Here is a 17,133-nt window from a genome sequence, read left to right as displayed (position 1 = left end):
ATCTTTGTATTAGTAGGTCAACTTCCTTAAACTGTTAGTGCAGGAAAATAGCATTTATTTAATGCTGCTATATGCCAAACAGCATGCTAGGCTATTTTGCCATTTGATCCTCACATAACAATCCTAAATCAGGAATTGCTGATCCTGTTTTACTGATGAGAAAGCTGATGCTTAGCTATGGTATGTAACTTGCCCAGGGTCAGATAGTTTCAAGCAGCAAAATTAAACCTGTATCCGCCCAACCACAGAGCCCAGTTCTTTTCTCTGCACTGGTAACCAGTTTAGTGTATTATATCGCAAAACCCAGGAAAGAAACTGAGATCAGAAGACCAGAAAGAGACCACAGGAAACCTGATTATCACAAGTAAGACTCCAATGTCATACAAGCAGCCAGCATGCTGTCCTTGCCTCTTTCTTCCGTCCTCCTGCTTTCCTTCATATATGTATCCACCCCTTTGAGCGAGCCTGCCTGAGTACTCTTTATGCTCTTTTAAAAAAAAAGAGCATAAAGATTTTATTTATTAAAAGATTTAAAAGATTTTATTTATTTCTTTTTAGAGAGGGGAAGGGAGGGAGAAAGAGGGAGAGAAACATCAATGTGTGGTTGCCTCTCACAGGCCCCCTGCTGGGGAACCTGGCCCATAACCCAGGCGTGTGCCCCAACTGGGAACTGAAGCAGTGACCCTTTGATTTGCAGGCTGGCACTCAACCACTGAGCCACACCAGCCAGGGCTCTTTATGCTCTTTATGTGGCAACACTATGCTAGCCATGGAAGTAGAACAGTGAATAAGACACCTCAACATCTTTAGTGGGAAGATGGACAATTTAAGCAAGAAACTGCAAAAATCTCTCAGAAGCTACCAAGTATTTTCCCAAAGTATTACTGGAACTCACAACAACCCATACTCTTATGCATGAGGGCACTGAACTACACATATAGAAAATTCTTTGCCCAAGGACACATTAGACCAAACACAGAGCCCTTGGTGGTAGACCTCGGATTTATGCACAGGTCTTCCACCTGCTGAGATTAGGACTTCCTTCCAATGCTGCCGACTAACTATACCCCATTTTCCTCACTGGCCTTGACTCTTTCTTGAAATAAGCAATGACGAACCGCAGCGGGCGAGTCTCGGGGAGAAGTAAGGAAGAGCACGCATCACACTGCAAAGTGTTGGCATTCTTGTGTTCCTTTCGACTGCAACTCGACTTGAAGGAGAGGAGGAGACCCGCGATGTGGGGATGGGTGTGCCCCCACTTTCCCAGCTGCTACTCCGACTTGCTGTCCTGCACTGACAGCCCACTAAAACTGAGAAGTCCTTTCCACACTCGCACTTCCAAGCACATCAGTATTCTGATCTTGCAATCAGTAGTCTTTTTGGCCTCAGTAAAAATAAGCATTTTCATTATAAAGTTATTATATATCTCATTATTAAATATCTATTTTAAATGCTGTATTTAAAATAATACACACTTATTGAACATTTCATCAGGAACTATTTCACTCTACTAAGAGCCCTGTAAGGCAGCACTGCTAGCTCACTAACTTTGGTAATGGGGTACTTCAGACTCATGGAAGTTAAAAAAGTTCCTTACGGCACACAGGAGGCATAACCGGGGTTTGAACCCCAAGCTTACCCTAGAGTCCATGCCTTTGTCACTCCTGTGCCATCTCTCTGCATGGAGCCTGCTCCTGCCTCCCTTGTTAGGCATTCTGCTTGATTAGACCTACCAGGCACAATGTGGAGATGCCTTTCAATCTTTCATCTGTTGTCCTGTGTATCGTGTATCTCCCCCAGCCTGCAGTTTATAATCTGCTACTGCCTACCATTATCACTTTAATGACCCTTACGTTTCAAAGAGATATCACACCCCAATATTTACACTTGTGTCCTACATCATCAAAAATATATATTCAAGTTTGTAGTGTTTCAACATCCAATTCTCGCTCTGCCATGACTTTTTGTTTGTCTGTGTCATTGTTACAGCTGTTCACCAAATTTTCCCGTGTACATGGTGAGACAGCACTTCCTATGCCTGTTTTGTCTTGAGTGGACAGACAATTAGCCCTGGCCAATGAGCTGTGAGCTATGAGCAAAGGTTGCATGTATTACTGACGTTTGGGCTAGAGCTTATAATTACCTACTTAAGACCCTCTAGAGCACCCTTTCTTTCTTCCACAATGGCCAGCAAAGTCCCAGAAATGACCATTCCATCAGCCGGGGCCCCAGAGTGAGTATACTGTGGGACGGAGCCTCCAGCTGACCAATGGTAACTGTGCAGTGTAAAGGAGAACTGCAATGCTACTGTTTTAAACCACTGAGATATGGGGGTCATTTGTTACAGCAGCATACATTGTCCTGTCTTGACTAACAGATCACTCTTTAAAATTTTTTTTTCAATTATATTTTACATTCAATATTATTTTGTATTAGTGTTAGGCGTACAGTATAGTGGTTAGACAATCATATACTTTACAAAGTGTTGCCCTTGATAGTTCCAGTACCCCACAGATTATTTTGAACAATTTACCTTTTCCATCTGCTTCATCATTCAATTAAACAAATAGAAGGTAAAAAATAATTGACACTTATTAAGCATCTCTTAAGTATAAGCTGTGTTGTGTCATCTCATTTAATCTTCTCAACCATGTTAGGTATCATCCTGTGCAAAAATATCCCCAAATTTAAAGGTAATTCTCAAATCTACTCCCTTAGTATTCCAAGTCACTAATACTTCTTACTTGAAAAACTGTACTGGCTTCCTCCCCCATCTCATTAAAACTTCACCCTTCTTAATTCTCCTGCTCAAGACCCTCTGAAGACTTCTCTCCGCATGTTGAATCAGATCCAAAGTCCCTGCTGTTTCAATGACAGCCATACTCTTTACAAAATCCTAGAAAAAGTTGTATGATCTGGTCCCTGCCAGTCACTTCACTCTGATCACTCATACTCTTCCAGTCCGCTCATTAAGTTTCAGCTCTACTGGTATCCCTGACATTTCTGAAACATATCAAGCTGTTATCGCCTCAGGACCTTTGCACTTGCTGTTACTTTTTCTGGGAATATACTTCCCTTAGCTTTTTTATGACTGACTTTTCATCATTCAGAACTCATCCCAAATGATATCTCCTGAAATGTCTTCTTTGAGCATCCTTCATAAAAGAATGCCTCCAGGCTTATTTTGTATGGCCCCTTATCTTCCTTTTTCTTTGCAACAGAAATTATTATCTAAAATTTTATTATTTTTACTTTGCTGATATCTTTTCAGAATTCCCCACCATAAGAAAAGCTCCATGCAGGTAGGGACTTTGTATTACTCGGTGACTGATATTTCTACAAAGCCCAGAACACTGCCCTATACGTGGTCAATCCTCAAGAAGCATTTGTTAAATAAAATAGCATGAGTAAACCTCCCATTTACAGATAAGGAAAAGAGGCCCCGAGAGTTTGAGTGGCTTCCCCCAGGTCTTGCAGAATGTCTGTGGGTGTACCTGACTCTAAACAGCACTGCCTTTTGTTACAGCGAGAGAGCAGGCAGGGCTGGACGACAGGCAAGTGCTCTTTCAGGCTTTCAATTCTATTGTGGATTCAATCAAAACCAAAAAGACACATTGATCATGCCTTCCCCAGGGAGCCCTAAATTTCCAAGGGAACAAGGTAACTTGAGAAATTTATTGATCGCCCATGTTTGTCATGCTGCACAGGTGACAGGGATCAATGGAGATTTGAACTCTTCCACCCGTGACCCTACAATTTTAATTTGTATTTCCACCCAGAGTCCCACAGCTTTGCAAAATACACTGCTCAGAGTGCCCGCACCTTAAGTTAGTGTCACCGTCTGTCAGCGCTGTTTGCCAGCTCCTTCCAATTCAGAGAAATGTCTCACCCCCCTCTCCTGCTCCCTGCACACAAAGCTGTCCTCTCATCTGTCTGACACACACTCATTGGCCCACAGCCTACAGAGGGGCGGGGCTTCTGTCTGGGGGCTCTTCAAAAGAGATCCCTGCAGAAGCACTCACCCTCTCCCGCCTCCTGCCCTGGGTCTGTGCTCTCCTGTCTGCTTTCTCTTTCCTTTCTGGCTTATCTTGGGCCATACCAGATAACAGAGGCTCATACCAGAGGAAACTCAGGTCTTGGATTTTAATGTCAGTGATGGAAAAATATGAGAATGTTTCCTGGATCCCCCAGCATGACCTGGAAGATCCGTTCGAGAAATACCTGAACAGCACCGAGGACTACCTGACCTTTCTCTGTGGGCCCCAGCGCAGCCACCTCTTCCTCCCAATAACGGTGGTGTACACGCTGATTTTTGTGGTTGGGGTCACTGGCAATCTCCTGGTGTGCCTGGTGATTCTCCGGCACCAGAGTATGAAGACACCCACCAACTACTACCTCTTCAGCTTGGCTGTCTCGGACCTCCTGGTCCTGCTGCTTGGGATGCCCCTGGAAGTCTATGAGATGTGGCGTAACTACCCCTTCCTCTTTGGGCCCGTGGGCTGCTACTTCAAGACGGCCCTCTTTGAGACTGTGTGCTTCTCCTCCATCCTCAGCGTCACCACGGTCAGCGTGGAGCGCTACGTGGCCGTCCGCCACCCTTTCCGCGCCAAGCTGGAGAGCACCAGGCGGAGGGCCCTCCGGGTCCTGGGCGTCGTCTGGGGCTTCTCTGTTCTCTTCTCTCTGCCCAACACCAGCATCCACGGCATCAAGTTCCACTACTTCCCCAATGGGTCCTTGGTCCCAGGCTCTGCCACCTGTACGGTAATCAAGCCCATGTGGATCTATAATCTCATCATCCAGATCACCTCCTTCCTCTTCTACATCCTCCCCATGACTGTCATCAGTGTCCTCTACTACCTCATGGGGCTCAGAGTGAGTATCCATGCTGGCTGGCTTAGGGCGGTATCCCTTCTTTTCTCCCTGACTCAAAGTTTTCTAAGTAAAACTTAGAATTGGAGAAAATTCAGAATTGGAAGGGAGCATAGAGAAAAACAGAATGAGCTCAGAGGGGGAATGCAGAAGTTACAGGACGTGCCTCAGTTGCACAAATAGGAACCACAAAGATACATTATTTCCTTTAACTCACCTTCGCTATTCTTCCCTCTGTATTTGTGGTTCTCAAATCTAGGTGTTCCAACAAATCACCTAGAAACCTTACTGTGGGTACCAATGCCCAGTCCCCTCGCCCAGGGAAATTCTGATTCAGTAGGTCTGAGATAGAGTCTCATTTTAAATAGCACAGGTGGTCACTCCTGGAGGGACTGTTTCACACCCTGATGACCTGCCTGCCTAGATCTACCACTGCATGGAAAGTTTCCTCTGCACGAACTTGGGCTGAGTATGACAGAAACTATCCCTGCCTATTTTACACTCCGAGACAAATGTGTATAGTTTTAAAGTCAGACCCTTTCCTCTGCTTGCTTTGACTCTGGTTGAAATGTCAGGTTAAAATGCAAAGACATAGCCTAAGTCAGATCAACTTGAACTTCTCTTGAGAAGGTAGAGATTTAAGAGTGGGGAGGTAAACAGAATATATAAGATAGAGTAGAAGACGGTGTGAATAAGAGACAGTAAGGGTTAATAGAAAATTATCACTGAGTTTCCAACATATCTTATAATTAGAGCTTCCTTTCCTGGGCTCATAATGGCAAATTGATTTCCTTCTTTTTTTTTCTGGATCTAAATTAGCTGTGAGAAACTGTTTTTGATGAGGGTAAGAGTGAGTCTACATAATTCCTCTCCTACTACACAATTCCTCTCCTGCTGCATCCGAATTCATGGAGATGAAGTCTGACTTTATACCCATTTAAGGAAGCAGCTTGGGGAGGAAACAGTCATGAGACCGTTTAGACTTTCAGGTCTGAAGCTCACATATACTATGCCTCTAGGCAATCCACATGATTCTCTTCTGGAATTAGTTTTCACATTTATAAAATGAAAAGGTCATACCAGATCATATTTAAGGCTCCTGATTGCTCTAACAGTCTGTGATTCCTTGAAAAAAAAAAAAAAAAAAAAACCAGGAAAAAATCTGTGAGCAGGAGCAATGTGAGTTATAAATGAATGAAAACCAAAGTAGACATCACATTTACATCGTATGTGTCCATATGGTTCTGACGCCACATGTGATGTGATCACTAATATACTCTCATATCATTGGTGAATACCCACTGGGCCTAAGGTGGACGGCAAGGTTTAGGTAGGAAAAACAAATTCTAAGTACACAGATGTCTGGCCACAGGAGAAAATCTAATCAGACAGAGAGTTGTGCCCATCTCCTCCTGGAGGGCAGGCTCCTATGTTCCCAGACACAAATGTCACCCCGGACTAGATCACAATCTTGTCTTTAGAATGCCCTGTGCATTTTACTTGGGGGAAAGGACTTCTGCATGATTCCAAATACCACGAATCCTATGAGAAATCTCCACCCCAATCTGAACAATACTATCTCATCCAACACCAAACATTCACCTATCTTGGGTCAGTTTGGAGGAAATGTTTACCTTTGAATAGGAAACACATACACCACCCCCCAACAACCAATTACTCTGAGTTTCATTCTATTTTGTTGTCATGAGGCTACAGCTACCTTGTATCAGGAGCTAAGTGGCAGCTCAAACAACAGCTTAGAAACCACCCGCGTTTGCTTTGTGAATGTAACGCAACTTCTAGCAGCTTGTTCTCAGAAGAATGAGGTGTTACCCAAGTGACACAAGGAAGAGACTCTCTGCTTAGAAAGTCACTCCTAGAAGAATGTAAAGGTCTCTAGACTGAAGTCAGGACATAGGTCCTCATCTGCATCCTTGGCCTCAATGAAGCCTTTGCACATGCTGTACCTTTTGCTGTATATCTTTGCCTGAAATGTTCCCACTGTCTACCACTAAGATCCCTTTCACCTTTCTAATTCTCACTTATTCTTTAAATCATACTTCACTGACATTCCCTCAGGGAAGCTCTCCCTGATTCCCTAGATACACCTGACCTTGTGTAGGTGTTCGTGGTTCATGGTGATTTCTCTTCCCCGGATGCATTCCAATTTAAAATTCTATACTTGGGGATGCCTTGATATCTTTCTCTCCATGAATGAATGAATCCAAATTATTCTCCTCACCCTGGCTGGTGTGTCTCAGTGGATTGAGCACCAGCCTGTGAACCAAAGGGTCATTGGTTTGATTCCCAGTCAGGGCACATGCCTGGGTAGCTGGCCAACTACACAGTGATGTTTCCCTCCCTCTCTTTCTTCCTCCCTTCCCGTCTGTCTAAAACTAAATAAAATAAATCTTTTAAAAATAAAACAATAAATTATTCCCTCATTGCTGGACTTAGCTTCTCTACCTTCAAAACAAGAGACTTGGAAACATTATTTCAAAGGGCCTTTTTGATCTAAGTGATTTTTAAAAGGCCTAAGCAACTCTGAGGATTATTAAGTTATTGATTCCCTTGGCAAATCTGAAGATATGATAGACTCTGGGACCCACTGCCTTCAGAAGGCAAAACGCCAAAGCCTGACGAAACCCCAGGACCAGGGAAGGAGGAGGAGAGCCCCAGGTGTGCTCAACGAGGACCATTTAGCGCCACTTCAATCCCGGACACAAGTCTCCGCTGAGCTGCTCTCCAAATTTCCAACGTAATGCAGACAGAAAATAGACAATCCCAGGGCACGTTCCTCCCAGCTGGGAGGAAGTTCCGCTGAAGCTCTTGCAAACGCCTCGTGTTGCCTGCATACAGCATTAGTGCTCGAGTCAAAGAGCAAGGCGTTGTAACCTGTCGCAGAATCCATCCATGCCAAACAGAGCTGGACTGCCTTTTTAAAATAAAAAATTTATTCAGATTGTAGAGATATTTACACAAGAGCTATGGTTATATCTTGATATTCTGAAGTTTAGTCTCCACAGACAATATACACGAACAGCTGGTGGAGTGATTGTAATCCCACAAACAACTGATCAGGATTGAGTATCAACCTGAATGATAATCATCCCCCCTGGACCTCCCCTTCACCTTTTGTCCTCCGTAGCTAAAGGGAGCGGGGTAGGAAGACTTCTAAACTCCTTGTATAGTAGCCACAATGTTTCACTCCTCTTTTTGTAACTTTACTTTTAAAATAAAAGGTTGGGGGGGGTGGGAATAACTAATGGTTGAATATCTCACTTTGCCAAACATCTGAAGGGAAATGAAATCATTCAAAAATAAAGCAGCAATTGCTATTGGCTAGACACATCGTTTGGACACTGTTCTGCTATGCCAACCCCCAGAACTCGGGACAACATGAAACCTGCACAGGTTCAGTCTTTCGCTCTTCCTCTCCCTGGCTAGTTGTCTCGCTCTACCCTGAGGGAGCGGAAAAGTAAGCAGTGATTAACACGCCATGATTTTCTTTTCAGGGCAAACTGCGTTGTATAGGAAGCCTCTTCATAACAGCACTGCATGAACTGTTTGCTTTATGTTTCAAGGAAATTGTTCCTCGAGGTAGAGAAATTCCCAGTGAGAACTGTTAAACCCAGCCAAAGATTGATGAATAGACCTCAATGTCCTTCCATTGTTCTGAATTGTGGACTGAAATTAAATAATGTAATAGCTATCTTGTAACAATGACACATTTTTTAAAAAAAGATGTGAACAAATTAAAAACTTCAGGAGATTTAACTAAAGAGGAATTATTAGTATGACTTGTAGTTTGAGGCATCTGCTCCTCCCTAACACAACGTTTTCCTTCCGAGGGCACCGGCTGCCTCTCTGTGTCAGCTCCAGCACTGTGTGTGGGCAGGTGGTCCCGAGAGGAAGAATTTCTGGAAAGGATTCAGAAACCTACGCGTGCAGGCCCACAGATAAAACAAACAAACACACACACACACACACACACACACACACACACACTCTCTGTTTCATCAAAGTTCAGTTTTTGTCTTTTGAGTAGACTCCGGACAATAACATGTAGCTTCTGGGGTGTCATGTGCCAGGAACGGACATAGGCCTCTACCTGCATTTTTGGTTTTACTACTATGTTAATAACACCTTGTCACCTTCAGCTTCCTCCCACTATTCCTAATAACTGCACTGTATTTCCCCCTATTTCTTTCCAAGATCTAGGTGACTCTGAAGGGTCACATCTCACAAGAACTTTTAATCCCTCATTTGTGAAGACACAGGCATACGTAGTCAATATAGTCACCAATATAGTCAAGAGAGAGAGGGCCAGGTGTGTTAATCACCTCCGTGGATACCTGAGGGTCGATGGGGTCCTGACAGCTACTTGACTTCTAGGCTTCCATGTTTGTTAGGGAGACGAGATAGCGATTTGTTGGACTTTGGAGGCAACATTGAATGACCTCTCTTCCACATTTTATTTAACTTCAAATACCTTTTCTGAAATATTCCAGAAATGCCATCCAGCCCAGGAAGTACACTGATTCACAGAGCAGTCTGTTCCATTGTTACATACAACCACACTAATTTCTTCTTTAGCGTGAATTGGAATATATCTACTTAAAACTCAGCAAATCGATCCTAATTTACCCTAAAACTATATAAATTAAGTTGGCCTCCATCTGTTCATCAGGACTTTCTACATTGCTAATGAGGGGACCCCAACTTAATCTGGCAAAATATGAAAGGGGAGTATAGCCCGGGAAAGTCCAGAGGTAGAGCTGACTCTTGGGGAAGATTATCCTAATAAAACCCACTGTCACCAGGACCGAGCTTTATTTCTGTTTCTTTGCTCTTCTTTCTGTGATGTTCGTTTCAACCTCAAGAGCTACACAGTGGCTCATTGGTGGCTCCAAGCACTTTCCTTCTGGTGGGAAAAAAATACAGCTGTTGTAATTCCAGACCCACTTGCAGAGAACAAGAAGGGCTCCCTCTAGCAGCCCCAATAAAAGAGAAATGAAACTTCCATTCGTAGAGGTATAAGCAAATATCTGAAATCTCACTGGCCCCAATTATCCAGTCACTGTGACTGAAGGATAGTTAGTAGCTAAATTATCTAGGGACTAAACTGAGAGCTGGAAAAGGGATCATGCCCATCCAAATTAATTGCTAAGAATGGAGAAGGGATACATTTTCTAAGGGAAAATTAGGGCACTATTGACAAGAAAAGAGGAGAATAAATCCCAGAGAACCAACTGGCAAAGATAAACTGTACTATTTTCTGAATATGTGATGGTAGTTTATTATGAGTCCTTAAAGCTTCCTTTATCTGGCTGACTATCCTCACAAATAAAAATATGTAAGGTAAAGAGAAGAAAATTCCACAACTAGATGAATGAGTTAGATCTTCAGTATGGGAGTTCAGAAGAAGGAGAGAACAGTGGGCTACGCTGGCCCCCAAAACCTTCCAGGAGTAGGTGGGACTCGAATCAAGCGTGAAAGGGTTGCATGTACAGGCAGTATTAATATTTGGAAATTTCAGACGCTACTTCAAGAATCACCATGTCTTCCAATGACAATGAGTATTTTTAACTTCTAAACTCATAACGTATATACTCTTACTAGTAGTATTAGTAAAGGAGAATCTCCCAAATTTGGCTTCTCAAGATGCTACCAGGTATTTTACAAGTTTGGGGAAGGTATTGTTTAGTCAGAGAAGCCCTATCCCCCTTAAGGCTGGGGTGAGAAATGTAGAGTGTGGAACGTGGGCGTGAGGGAAGGGTGATACACTATACCCTATGAAGAATCTTAACGTCCATTAGCATAGTAAAGGCTCTGAGCAGACACACAATGAAGACTATAGACCTCAAAAATAAAAATAATACCCGCTTTGGTTTTCTGCTGCCTACACACCATATAACAGAAGGATTACATTCTAATACATGTCTAATAATTATTGAATGAATGAATGAATGGAAAAGGCCTATCTAACATTTTTTCACTTCATACTTTCACCTTTTTTGTGGAATGCCTATGAACACCCTGGATACAACAGGGCTTTTACAGGTAGCAGGTGATAAATGGCCACACCGCACTTTGGCCACATCCATCCATCCAGTTGAGTTGCATGACCTGGATCCAATTCCACCTTTAACTTATTGTTAAGCATTGGCAATTCTTACGTTTATTTTATGTCTCAGGTTTTGGTCTGCAGAATGAGTGTCAGAGTTACATTTCTCTAGCACAGGAAAAAAGTCTTCTCTTTCACAGCATTTCTTTCCACTTCCCTTGCAGCTAACGAAAGACCAAACCCTGGAGGCAGAAGAAATAACTGCAAATATTCAGAGACCCTCCAGGAAATCAGTCACCAAAATGCTATGTGAGTCCTCCATTTTTATATTTGCGTTTATAAAGGCCAAAGAGTTACATTTGGTGCTGAGAAAGTGCTTCTGGGACCAGGACCAAAACTCTCCTGAAACGCACTATCTGGTTTTCCTAGACACTCAGGTTTCTAGGACCTGTTTCATTTCTATTGAATATTTACGTTTTTAAAACTCAATTGCATCCACTGTAACACCTCGCATGGGGCTTGGCAAAGCACATTTACTCCATGAGCTTTTGAGCATCTCTTTCCCCCTTTAAAATAAGCAGGTGCTTTTTAACCTATTTTGTTAAGGATTTCTTTAAAAAGTTAATGAAATCTGTGAATGTTGCACTCAGACAATGTACAAATGCACAAACAAAATGTTCTACAACTCATTTCAGGAGATCAGGGGACCCCTGACCCTCATTTTTGGACTCCATGAGATCTTTAACTCCAGATTATGGGCAGCTGTCCGGGAGCATCTCTACGCAGTCTTTCCATCAATGACACTGCATAATTTTATATGAAACAGCACAGCCTTTTGTACAGCTAAGATGTGTAAAAATTATATATCCATGCACTGATCCATGTTCTCTCAAAAGAATATTATAAAAATATTTGATCCAGCCCTACCCTAAAGGTGACAGTGATGGGGGGAAAAGATATTCATGATACACTTTCCAAGTCAAATCCTAAGATTTGGAAGGAACAAATCCTCCAGGTTTATATGTATATAAAGCATTCACCATAACTATATGGCATTTATGCACAAAGAAAAACTGTGCAAGTCACCGAAGTTTGTCATTTCAACTCTGACGGTCATCTCCCTGGAAATGTTTTAGACCCTGCTGGCACTTGCCTTTCCCTGTTAATAAATCTCGTGTCTTCATTACCTCTCCGCTTTCTCCTTGATCATAATCTACTCTCACAAAAAGACTTGAAGCACGTTCACATTAAAGTCACAATGATAAAATGTTCTGTAAAGTATTTGCCTTTGGTGGGGAGGGTTCAATTCTAAAAGCAATTAAACTTTTCATTCAAGGGAATTATGGGCAGTAATGGGCAGATTAGAGACTTTTTCTTGAAGGGGTAAACTCAGAAGGAACTTCCGGATGTTCCCGGAACCACACCACACAGACAAACAACGTACTCTGAACGTGTTTGATGGCGCAGGAAGTATCTGCAGTACTGACGATGGTACGTGGCGCTCAGGTGTGCTCCCAAGCACAGAGAACTGTGAAACAAACACTTGCACACCCATCAGCCAGTCTCGAACATTAGTAACTCACAGCTACTCGTGTTTCATCTATATCCCTGTCTCTCCCCTCATCCCTACAAGATTATTTTGAGGCAAATCTCAAGCATCACATTTTGGGGAAGGAAAGTATTTCATTAAGTTCAGAAGAGAAAAAAAAATATTTGTATTTGTGGAGATTAAATGCCCCAAAGAGTAACTGCAGTAGCACCAATTGCTGTCCTGGGAGCTAAAAATAAGAAACTGGAAGGTGCAACCTCCTGTAACTCTATAATTACTTTAAAATAAAAAGTAAAAACAAATAAAAAGAAACCGGAAGCAATGCTGTACCCTAGAAACACCGAATATAATAGACACATCCCCACCGCAATCAAAAGAGGCTTGTAAAACAACGTTATACTTACAGTTTTTCTCTTTCCCTCTCCCCCCTCACCCCTTACAGAATTTTAAATGACTAAATTCAGAAATGCTTTTAATTCTTTCTAGAGTAACGAGATAAATTCATACTATATTGATTAGTTTGTTACTAATCTATGACTGTAAGGGACACCAGTTGCTTGAAACCAACCATTTTATTTATATAACCAGTTTATGTGGTTCCGACAGTGTTCACGCAACACAATTCATTGTCCACAATAGAATGTGTTCAGAATACGTTCAACACTATTTTAAATGTTCTAAGGGAAATTTACATTATACAGGAAATCTTGTGAAATCATATGGAAAACTGATCCTACATAATTCATTCTTGTGTTTAAATATTTTATATAGAGGCGCCTCATGCTCTAGTTGATCTGTAATAATTATAACTTAATGGAGATAGAGGGGAAAATGCTAGAAGGAATGGATGGACTCATGGGCATTTGACACCTATCCTCATTTTGACTGCCTTTTGCTCTCCCATTTATCATTCTTTTTCAGTCGTGTTGGTCTTAGTGTTTGCTGTCTGTTGGACCCCATTCCACATTGATCGGCTCTTCTTCAGCTTTGTGGAGGAGTGGACCGAATCCCTGGCTGCTGTGTTCAACCTCATCCACGTGGTGTCAGGTAAAATCTTAGCTCCTTTGATTGCATCGCAAACATCCAGGTAACTGCAGGTTCTTCATCTTGCTTAAAGCAGTAGGTTCTGTCTGGATTTACCATGGGGACCTGCCATACTATGATTTTTATTTTACTTCAGTATCAATTAAGTATGTTAGTGGTCCAACATAAATACACTGGATCAGTACTTTAGATGCCACTATATGGAAGACCTCAACTCGAAGGGTGATGATTACAGCAGGAAAATGGTCTAAGGAGTGTTTCCTTTGGTTTTCTTCCCAGTGGACACATGACTGAATTGGTTCTTACTTACTAAACACCCATGGCCCTGAAATCTTGCATTGTCTCAGCAAGTGTTTGGTCCTTATGAAAGCCCGGTGGCGGGTACTACTCATGGTGAGTCAAGGTCTGCCTTCAGGCTGCTTTCCTGTGCTTGTTGAAGATACCGTAGAATATGGTACAGATAAGGCGGACAGGTCACTAAGTCAGAGAACCTGGATCTGCATCTCGCTTTCACCATTACTATTCTGAAGGACACGGCTTCCTTTATCCCCAAGTTTCCTCAACTATCAAACGGCAGTAATGCCTGCTGTATACAAACCATGGGCTGATGGTAAGAAGCAAATAAAATATTAGTTGATGAAAAGCTTTTAAGCTGCAAAATGCTATATTATCTTCCTATAATCATCACAATGAGGTTAAGTGCATATTATCATCACCATTTTACTGTTGAAGAGATAATTCCGTAAGAAAGAAATGGTTTGCCCAAAGGCATACTGCTGGCAAATAGTGAAAAGAGGGTTGGGGCCAAATCATCTAACTTCAGGTTCAGAGTTATTTCGGCTAAAATGGAGCAGATAATGGCCACGTCGGTCCCTCTTTCTCAGTCAGTGTGTCTGTCGGCCCTAGGTTCAGACCACTTCTGTCCCTGTGCCTGTGCTAGTCACCAGCTGGTTCAGAGGGGAAAGAGAAGGTCAGTTTGTGCAAGTTAAGCTCCAGCTGTGCACAGAGCAAAAACAAGAGCATTTGTATGTATATTGAATACCATGGATATTATTTATTTTCTATACCCTCTTTTCTCCTCAGCAGGCCTTGTGTTCAGCTTATACTTGGACATTAGAACTTTCTGCCATGTCAAACTATTTGTTATTGTAGGCAAAATCTCAAAAATATTTATAGCTCTTTAATCTGAGAAAAATGGGAGTATCTAAATAAATTGGAAAACATGATGAGATCTCATGAGACTTGACTAGTTGACTATACCTTTCCAAATATATCAAGACAACCATTTTAAGATGTCCAAATTATAACATGTATAACACATTCCTGTTAAGGTATCTTCTCTCCCTCCCCTATAAATGCCAACCAGATGAAAGCTTAAGTGCTACAGAAGTTACCCCACCCTGCCTTTTGATCCTCAGGTTACAGGACTCCCAGTCATTGACCACATGCCTGTCAAACTGGTTAATTAGAGAGCTCTGCCCATTCAGCGTTATCCCCGACTGCACACCCGTACATGCTATGCCTTCTACCTGCAGTCCTCTCTCCTCTCTCCCCCAACTGTCTCCTATCCATTTCAGGGTCTGGCTAGAGTCCAACCACCCCCATTAAGTCTTTCGTGACCGTCATACTCCTTGTATTCAGGCCATTATGTGACTTTCCAGAGCATGGCTGTTGGCATCACATATTTTGCTCTTCACAGATATTATTTGGTATTATCCTATTATTAATGATTTATGTTAGGCAGAGCTTGCCTCTGTAATGGTTGGAAAACAAAGTCTAAATACACTACATTCTAATGTATCTCAATGTTCCTGGCACATAATAAGAATTCAATCAATATTTATTGAATGAATTAACACACAGTCCATAGAAATGTTTTCCTTCTATATTTCTTTCTCCCCAAGACTGAGCACAGGGCATATGGCTCTCTCAGTGCCCCGGCCTGAATACATGAGGACAGTGATGAGCATGCTGATGACAGTACCCATCACTTGCTTTATATTCCCGGCCATTCCCAGCCCCTCTCTGGATAGCACCTCAATGTTACCCTCACAATAATCCAGGGAGGTGGGCTAGCTTGTATTATCATTCCCACTTTGCAGAGAAAGAATCAAAGGGCCAATTCTGTTTAAAGCCACAGAATAAACAAGGGCCAAGATCAGAAGCTCATTCCTCTGAATCTCAATCTTAGGCTCCTCTTGGGCTTTGGGGAAATAAAATCGGATGTGGTCATAAAAGATGAGCCTGTGCCAAACAAGGAAGTGGCACCGTGCAAGGCACTCGGTGGAGAAAGTAAATGGCAAAATGAAGTTATTCGATGAAGCTGGAAATTGGGTGGGAACGACCATTGAAGGGAAAAAGCTAAATAAGAAAGAAAGAGCTTTGGGAAGTATTTCTTTGAAGAGATATTAAGCACATGAGGAAACTCAGCAGGGACGATGCCTTGACTGATCTGCTATCCATCCATCACTTGCAAGTTTCAAAGTATAGATTTAAGCACAACTCCAATGGGACAAAAGCATCTCTCTTCCTCTGATAGTTACGCATCTCTCATTAATGCTGTGGGAACATGTTCTTTAATTAAACAAGTGGGGATTAAAGGATGTTGCGGAACATCTCAGCGAGATCCCTTGCCAGCCTAAATTCTGCCACGACGCTTTAATCTTTCTGCGTTTGATTCCTGTGTACACAGGTAGTAGAGTATTTTGTATCCTCAATTAGAGTCTTGTATGTATTATCACTTCCCAAAGAGGCAGTCCCGGGGATTCTAGGCCTTTGTTCAACAGTTATGCTTCTCTGTGTGTCTTTAATCCCCTGTGTTCCAGGTGTCTTCTTCTACCTGAGCTCAGCTGTCAACCCCATAATCTATAACTTACTCTCCCACCGCTTCCGAACCGCATTCTGGAATGTGATCTCTCCTTCCTGCGAGCAGTGGCACCCCCAGCATCATCCGCCAGGGCCACCTGCACAGCGGAACATCTTCCTGACAGAATGCCCCCTGGTGGAGCTCACTGAAGAGGTGGGTCCCCAGGTCCCCTGTCAGCTGCCCACCTGCAGCCCTCACCTCCCCTCAGCCCTCTGTATCTGACAGGCACCACGAAAGGAGCTCGCAAAGGCTTGACGTTCCTCTCTGCCTCCACGAGGGACAGCCCAAAATTATGCCTTCTCACAGAACATTCGGGAGGTGAAATGACTCTGAGAACTACATGTCCATTGCCAGGCGTTTCTAAAAAACGAATGTGAAAAGTGCTACTCAAATCTGGATCTGAAGCCCAGAACCTTCTGCTTTTAGTTTTTTTTCCTCTATCCTAGCAGCCTGAAGCCCCTTCACTACTTGATGAAGAGAACATGACAAGCTAAGCATGGCAGCCATTCTGTGAGTATTTTCCACTCTTAGGAATGGTTGGTCCTGAGTCACCCACATCTGAGTCAAGCTGTCACTCTAACAGCTAATGGTCCCTGTCAACCACAGAAGGGAGACACGTCGGTACGGTTTTCCTGTCTATGGGTTGCAGGGTCCGTGCCATTGTGGCTCCACAGCAAACTATTCTGCCTGCTGCCTCCTCTTCTGCCATTACATTGGGACTCCTTGGTGCCCCGAAGC

At 42.8% G+C, this 17,133-nt stretch overlaps 1 protein-coding gene across 1 annotated transcript; it reads left to right on the top strand.

Moving 5' to 3' along the window:
- The first annotated feature begins 4,126 nt into the window (after window positions 1-4,126).
- On the top strand, window positions 4,127-16,617 carry NMUR2 (neuromedin U receptor 2). Its single transcript, XM_024577110.2, has 4 exons — window positions 4,127-4,872; window positions 11,161-11,245; window positions 13,407-13,532; window positions 16,355-16,617. Exons 1-4 carry the CDS (start codon window positions 4,147-4,149, stop codon window positions 16,615-16,617), a joined length of 1,200 nt encoding a protein of 399 aa, XP_024432878.2. The 5' UTR covers window positions 4,127-4,146.
- The last annotated feature ends 516 nt before the right edge of the window (window positions 16,618-17,133 follow it).

The sequence above is a fragment of the Desmodus rotundus genome, chromosome 6, assembly GCF_022682495.2.
Source record: "Desmodus rotundus isolate HL8 chromosome 6, HLdesRot8A.1, whole genome shotgun sequence".
Classification (NCBI taxonomy): domain Eukaryota; kingdom Metazoa; phylum Chordata; class Mammalia; order Chiroptera; family Phyllostomidae; genus Desmodus; species Desmodus rotundus.
Note: the sequence above shows the minus strand (reverse complement) of the source record. Positions and strands in the feature narration are given on the sequence as shown.